The sequence below is a fragment of the Sinocyclocheilus anshuiensis genome, unplaced genomic scaffold, assembly GCF_001515605.1.
Source record: "Sinocyclocheilus anshuiensis isolate Anshui unplaced genomic scaffold, SAMN03320099.WGS_v1.1 scaffold719, whole genome shotgun sequence".
Taxonomy (NCBI): Eukaryota; Metazoa; Chordata; class Actinopteri; order Cypriniformes; family Cyprinidae; genus Sinocyclocheilus; species Sinocyclocheilus anshuiensis.
Window position 1 is genome coordinate 46,267 of NW_015552643.1, and position 8,225 is coordinate 54,491.

Here is an 8,225-nt window from a genome sequence, read left to right on the forward strand (position 1 = left end):
TTCTCTTTTTTTTTTTTTTTTTTTTTTTTTTTACATCATTATCCAGTAATCACAATGACTGGAAAAGTTATGGAAATTAATTCTTGTGACATGTTAAGTCAAAAGGTGTGAGAGCCAATAAATGAATCTGAAATCTTTTGTAGACTCAGAGGACGAGACAGTCCAATGTTCTAGCTCCGGTTATTGATCTGAAGAGAGGAAGTGCTGTAGATGACAGGCAGATCTCTGATACACCTCCACACATTGCTGCTGGAATGAAGGTAAACTGTGTGTATATTACTGTCTAAATATTGGCATCGAGGGCTGCACTTTATTTATATATTTTTTTTAATTAAAAAAAGCTCCAGATTTACTTTGTATGTTAGTAGGGCTACACAAATTTGGCCAAAAATATGACTATAAAATAATAATAATGATGAATATTATTATTGTTGTTATTATTAGTAATAGTAGTGCATATATTTAATTAAATAGCAGCCTTTGCAATTTGATAACTGCACTGAACCATTCCAAGATTTTTTAAATGTTGGCATCACAATGTTTGGCCTGTAAAAACAACAAACCTTTCACCCAGTAATATGTCACATTAAAAATGAATGAGGATTTCACACTAAGTGCTTCATTGTGTGTGCCTATGGTAGGACTCGACATCGGTTGGGTTTTCATCCGGAGATGTGCTGATTCCATTGGCTGATGAGTATGACCCCATGTTTCCCAACGACTATGAGAAAGTGGTGAAGAGACACCGCGAAGAACGACAAAGACAGAGAGAACAGGAGCGTCAGAAAGAGATTGAGGAGAGAGAGAAGTATGCATCCATGATTTCCCATTAATTAATTCAGAAAATGTTGTCAGTATTTGGTAAGTCTGTTAAAGGGGTCATATGATGCTGCTAAAAAGAACATTATTTTGTGTATTTGGTGTAATGAAATGTGTTTATGCGGTTTAAAGTTAAAAAAACACATTATTTTCCACATACTGTACATTATTGTTTCTCCTCTATGCCCCGCCTTTCTGAAACGCGTAGATTTTTACAAAGCTCATCGGTCTGAAAAAGCGAGGTGTGCTGTGATTGGCCAGCTATCCAGTGCGTTGTGATTGGCCGAATACCTCAAGCGTGTGACGGAAATGTTACGCCCCTCACCATACTGTTGATGCCGTGTCCCGGCCGGAGCGACGAGTCAAAAACATTAAAACCCATTACAAACGAGGCATTTGTTGCATCCAGTGGGGACATAATTACTGATTATAATGACTTATACTGTCTTTTAACGCGTTGCGTTGCATCGCGCCGCGTAAACATAAAACCCTGTCTGCATTCTCGCTCTCTCTCGGACACACTCGGCCTCTCTTGCGAACTATCGCTCTCTCTCTCTCTGCGTTCACTTCACTTTTGTCCAGCCCGGCACCTCATAGGTGAAAGCCGATCCGGCGATCCACAGCATATATACATCCAAATACATCCAAGTTGATGTATTTCCTCAGCAACCAGCACGGATCAGCTCTAGACATGACGAAGCAGATATCGTCCTCTTTTGGAAGGCCAAACAAAGTAGTTTCACTTTCACAACGAAGCACACAGCGTCTTCATGACATGGCGGCAACAACAATACTACAGTGAGAATAAAAGTTACGCCTTCTTTCTTTGCGTGAACATTTGGGCGGCGTTATGCAAATCTTCCCACATAGTGAGGTAGATATGTGGGGGCGTGTTAGAACGAGCCGTTTTAGGTAGGTGTGGTTGACTCTTAACTTTTATAAAGAATATCTCTTTGGATTTGAGACTTTAGTCTTTGCAACTTTACAGATCTTCTTTATGCACCAAGAGCTTGTAACACTCCAATGAAAAAGGAAAAATTGAAATCGCATCATATGACCCCTTTAATTGCCAACCAATATGGCTACCAATATTTTTCATGATTGATGCCAATATCTTAGAGAGTAGTCTGGCCAATATATGTGATATCAGAATATTTTGTTAAATAATAAATAATATAACCATGACAATTACGTTAATATTAATTGCGTTTACTAAAATAATTAGAAATATAATTACCAAAAATTTTAAATGTTTTAGTACAAAAAAAGAAAGGACATAACATGGAAAGTTTGCCTCTTCTGATGTGTCCAAAATAGCTCACTTGTCCACTCATTCACTATTTATTGCACAAAGAATACCTCATAGTTCACAATATTTGCACAAATGAATACATTTAGACAGACGTATAGACAGTACTTTTAATTTACACACAATTTTAATTTATGCATACATTAATGTGTCCAAAACTGACACGAATAGTAACAAATAGTTTATGTTTTTGAAAGAAGTCTCTTATGCTCACCAAGGCTGTGTTTGTTGGAACAAATTCCGGTAAAACAATAATATTGTGAAATTATGTTATAATTATCTTTTGAACTTTCTATTCATCAAAGAATCCTGAAAAAAGATGTATCACAGTTTCCACATAGATATTAAGCAGCAAAAGCTGTTTTTCTGTATTAGTAATTAAGTAGGGCTGTGCAATATATCGAAATATCGCAAATGTACATATTGCAATATGCATATCGCTACGGCTTGCAATATTTGGGGCCATGAACAAAAGACAAAGAGAAAATCACTCACTGCTCTTACCTAAATAACTGTTGTAGCTTAAATAAGAATCGGTGCATCTTGAATTCATAGAGTAAATACTAAGCAGTGTTGTATTTTTCCTTTTTATTATTCAGTTCCTAAACTCATGTTAAAATGATTACACTAATGTTAAAATGACATTTTTATGTAATGCTAGAGTAAAACACTACCGTTCACTTTCAGAAGTTGTTGTAGGGGTGCTTTCTTCTCACAAAAAGTGCATGAACGCTACTTTATCAGATAAAAATGAAAATGTCATAGAAACTTTTCTGAAGGTTCCCTTCAGAGATTCATTCATATAAAACACCCGCGCTACGTTTTGATTTTGAAACGTGCAGTGCTCATGTTTATTCAACGAAGTGAAACGCCACAAATAAATCAATGCATGGGAAACTGGTAATGTATATCGAAATATCGGAAATGTGTTTAAAAATCATATCACCGTTATTGAAAAAAATTATTCGTATCGCATATCGAATATCGCATTATTTAATGAGTTATTGCATTTTTCTTCAATATCGCACAGCCCTATAATTAAGCACCAATAATTGATAACAATTGAGCACCAGATCAGCATATTAGAATGATTTCTGAAGAATCATTGATCAGTGACACTGAAGATGAATATTCAGCTTTGCCATCAAGCAATAAAGTACATTTTAAAGAATTGTTCACATAGAATTGTTATTTTAAATTGTAATAATATTCCACAATATTACTGTTTTCACTGTATTTTTGATCAAATAAATGAAGCCTTGGTGTGCTCGAGACTTATTTCAGAAATGTTAAAATATCTTTATTATTCCAAATTTATGACAGGCAGTGTATGTCTGATCTGCATAGATTAGTGTTGTTTTGTTGAATTGTTTTGTTAAACTGTGTGTGTTAGGAAGCGTAAAGAGAGGCACGAAGGAGGTGGAGCGCCAAGTGGATTTTCACGTTTCCCAACAGAACAAGGCGAATCAGATGAGGAGGAGGAGTATGACAGAGAAAAGAGGAAGAGGAGTGAGTGCCCTTTGAACCATTTCTTTATTTCTCATTTCTGTCTTTCGATCTCACTTCCCTATATTTTGTCACTTGTGATTGAATCCAAGATGTTAATACCAGGAGGTCTAAGTATGGCAACTGATATGAGCATCAGTGTTGTTGTAAGATATTGTTTATATGGCACACACAGGTATAGGTGGAGCTGCCATCGCCCCTCCGACATCACTAGTGGATCGAGACTGTAAGTAAATCTCACTGACCTTAAAAAAATATTTCATTTCCTGTGGTCCCAAGTCTGAAATCATAATAAGATGTTTAGGGATGCACAGAATGTTCGGCAACAGAAATAAGCGGAAAGACCAAATAATATGTACCGAATAATGCAGCAAACATGTCTGCAGTGTGAAAGTATTTAAAAGCAAAAATCATTATATAAGCACCGACAGCGAGAGACAGTGCTGCATCTGCATCTCATGTCTCCGTTGAGAAGTTGAAGGGCTGGTTGTTGCTGGTTATTGTATGATGATTGAAATCGCGAAATGGCCTTAAACTAGGACTGGATGATATGGCCAAAATTTATATCACGATATATTTCTTAATTTCGGTCGATACGATATAATTCCGATATCGATATGAACACTATTTATCTGAAATAGAACTTAAACAATTAGTTAATTAACCTGCAGGATGTTATGTTTTCTAATACACGCACGATTTGCATGTGTTTTGACAGCGCTGCGCGAGCTCGCGGCGTATCTGCTTGTTAGCCAGGGAAAATCTGTACAGAAACTGTGCTACTCGTCAAGGCATGTGACAATGCGATACGTGCAGCAAACATCTTCCCAAATTCGTAATGAGAGTCATTTATAAATCTGCTGTTGTCAACAAGAAGAAGCACTGAGATCTTCCTGCGGGTTTTTGCCGAAATAAAAGCAACAGCTCCATCAACATTCATAATGATGATAATAATTACCCTACAACAGCTCTATTAATACATTTATTATAACATTCGCACATAGTGTTCAAATTGGGATCTGTAATATATTAATAATAATGTTTTAAAGGAAGTTTATTCTGCTCAGCAAGGCTGCATTTATTTGTACAGTAAAAAATACATGCCTGATTCAAGAAGGGGGTCTCAAAAATGGCCAAAAAATATTACTTTACTAACTTATTAATTTTAAGTTAAATTGTGCTTTGTTGGTATCATATCTGCTAGAATGTTAAAAAATGTTCAGTGTTAAGTACATTTTTTTCAATTGTTGTTTTGTAATTGATTTTTTATTTGAAAAGCAGGACAAAACAGTAAAAAGCACATTTTGGCTATTTAATTTATGCAGTGGTGAAAAAATGGCAAAATACATGGGGAAAAAATGCGAACAACCGTGTTCGTTATTCGGCCCTCAGCCCAGTGTTTCATTTTGTTCGGCTTCGGCCAAGAATTTTCATTTCGGTGCATCCCTAATGATGTTGATTTTGTGTGTTGTCGAATCGTGTCTGCAGCTTTGCACAGTCTTAAGTCTAGTTGTGAGTAAATAAGTTAAAACTGTGTGTTTATTGTCATGACAGCAACATATTTATATGATGAAGATGGTCAGCAGAGGTCGAAAGCAGCAATCCATCCTTGCTAAATAAAAGTATTAATTTTTATAATTTCTCCCCCCCCAAAAAAAAAAAAATTAAATTATACTTACTCTAAGCTCTTGAATGGAATAGTGTATGTTACAAAAGCTTTTTATTTCAGATAAATGCTGATCTTTGGATCTTTCTATTCATCAAAAACAACCGTGTTCGTTATTCGGCCCTCAGCCCAGTGTTTCATTTTGTTCGGCTTCGGCCAAGAATTTTCATTTCGGTGCATCCCTAATGATGTTGATTTTGTGTGTTGTCGAATCGTGTCTGCAGCTTTGCACAGTCTTAAGTCTAGTTGTGAGTAAATAAGTTAAAACTGTGTGTTTATTGTCATGACAGCAACATATTTATATGATGAAGATGGTCAGCAGAGGTCGAAAGCAGCAATCCCACCTCCCATTTTTGATGACTCTGATAGACCACGATCTCCCCCAGGACCAACTAATTCATTCCTGGCCAACATGGGGTAAGAGAGCTATAAATAAAGTCATTATTGTTTATAGATAGGATGTTCTTATTGGCTGAATTATGGAGGAATATTCAGGACTTTTTTCAAATGGAATTGCAAATTGTGTTTTCAATTGCGTTTTCCATATGTGGAAAATCTTGCATTACCGTTTGCATTTTCGCTTTTGTAAACGCACAGTGACTGCCACATTTCAAATGAAAAAGCAAAGTCCATTTGCAGCTGTATTTCCCATGTCTTACGAGTTATGAGCCTGTCATATTTAAATAGCAATATTACACTTATTACAGTACATTTTATTCCTTTCTTTTAATCTATAATAGTACGGAAGTTCTAAGCGGCCATGCGTTATTATAATTTTTTTTCTTTCTTGTTTTCTCGTGATCACATTCACAACTTAATTTTCTCGTGATCTTGATGTAACAAAAGTGGTCCTTGAACAACGATTGCTTGATTTTTAAAACAATGCATAGTGAGTCTACTGTTGCTATAGTAACAAACGCAACCTTGATGGGGACATTCTAAAATGCTTAACCTGGCTTAATGCGTTAATTGAGAGTGTTTTTAAAAGACCAAACTCAGTATACACATTATTAGTAATTCATACTATTTACAGAAAAGAAGATGAGGCTATAATAAGAACGCAGTGCGTTTAATTCCGCGTTAAGCGTTTTCTTCCCATAGAATAGCCTACCGTACGGACAACACTTAACGTGGCTTAATGCGTTAAGGCAGTGTTTTTTCTTTAAAAAAAAAAAAAAAAAACATTAAAATGCTTACTGTCCAAAAACTTTTGACTGGTAGTGTAGGCTGATTATTCTTATAGATTGAAATATGAAAGCATTCTATGTACAGACAAGCAAATGAGTTCATAATAAGAACGCAATGCATTTAACGTGTTAAGCGTTTTACCCATAGAAAACCGTTTGTGTTTACTGAGTTTGGTCTTTTAAAAAAAACTCTCAACGCATTAAGCAACGTTAAGCGTTTTACGGTGGCCCCTTTGAGGCGCAAATGATCGACAGATGACCGTGCGCTCTTATACTGCATCTTGTGGATATTTCAGCAAATGTTGCTTCACTTAGAAATAACGTCTACAATAAATAAAATAAATATAGGCTAATCAAACACTGATTTCTGAAATACCTTTAAATGGCCAATAAAACCCATAAAATGCAGTTTTACACTTGCCAAAAAGTGAACTATTCTTTCTGCCTCAAAATGACTTGATTTCATTCATGGTTGCTGTCAAAAAGTATTTCAACAGGTAAAAAGAACAGTTCACTCAATACGTAGAGTCTGTAATCACTTTTTGGCAAGTGTAAAATGGACGGACATTGACCGCAATCAGTTTTCGGCAGACGATCAATTTTCGGCACGACACGAATTAAAACTGTTAAAATATAAAATTATATAAAATATAAAGTAAGGTGGAAAATGGGTAAATAAATATAGATTGTCACGGTTTTGTTTGCTTACGTGCATCAATCAGAGTGCAAACAGTAAAAAAAATATTGAGGCAGGTGTGACGCGCTCTATTACAGTACAGATTAAAAGAAAGGAATAAAATGTACTGTAATAAGTGTAGAATTGCACTGTCTGTTTACTCACTTGCATCAATCGGAGTGAGAGCAACAGTGAGAGATGTTGAGACAGGTGAAAAGCGTTTGGGTAATAGTGAATATTGACCTATTGTGCGTACCATTGTTGCTCCCGCTGTTAGCAGGGGATATCGCTGCATTTGGGGTAAAAAAGACAGAATTATGTGTTGTGCCAAGAAGGTTGTCTGCTCGTTGACACAGGCACGAACAGATTGGCAGCTGCCTTTAGCGGAGCCTTTACCGATTACCTCCATTGATCAAAGCATTCGGCACGGTCGTCTGTGAGTGACGTCACCTCCCAATACAAACACGCCCCGTAGTATAGTCCCGCCCCTCACATTGATTGACAGCTTTCCGTGTAGACATCGGAAATTCAAATGCAAAAGGAATTGCGATTCCATTTGCGTTTTGGCAGGTTACATGCATGACGCAGAGAGAGTGAAAATTTAATTTGGTAATTAATATTGCTATTTAAATATGACAGGCTCATAACTCGTAAGATATGGGAAATGCAGTTGCAAATGGACTTTGCTTTTTCATTTGAAATGTGGCAGTCACTGTGCGCTCGCGAAAGCGAAAATGCAAACGGTAATGCAAGATTTTCCACATATGGAAAACGCGATTGAAAATACAATTTGCAATTCCTTTTGAAAAAAGTCCTGAATATTCCTCCATACTGAATAGTGTTAATTGGGTAATGTGAAATTCAGATCATTTTAGGTTGCATCATTAACAAATAAATTTAGAATTCCAGAGAATTTAGATTCATGGATGATATTTATTTGATTAACCTTAAGGAAAAAATGTTGAATCCAAGTGAAAACATTTAGACCAGAACACACACACACACACACACACACACACACACACCAGACCAGACCAGAACAAACACACACATACCAAACCA

At 36.1% G+C, this 8,225-nt stretch overlaps 1 protein-coding gene across 1 annotated transcript in view; it reads left to right on the forward strand.

The window, feature by feature from the left end:
• Positions 1 to 8,225, forward strand: part of rbm17 (RNA binding motif protein 17) — a 20,577-nt gene that overhangs the window by 1,380 nt on the left and 10,972 nt on the right. The window contains exons 3-7 of the mRNA XM_016458513.1: positions 144 to 260; positions 642 to 808; positions 3,522 to 3,637; positions 3,810 to 3,860; positions 5,591 to 5,717. Of these exons, the coding sequence (XP_016313999.1) occupies positions 144 to 260; positions 642 to 808; positions 3,522 to 3,637; positions 3,810 to 3,860; positions 5,591 to 5,717 (578 nt within the window). The remainder of the gene's footprint in view (positions 1 to 143; positions 261 to 641; positions 809 to 3,521; positions 3,638 to 3,809; positions 3,861 to 5,590; positions 5,718 to 8,225) is intronic.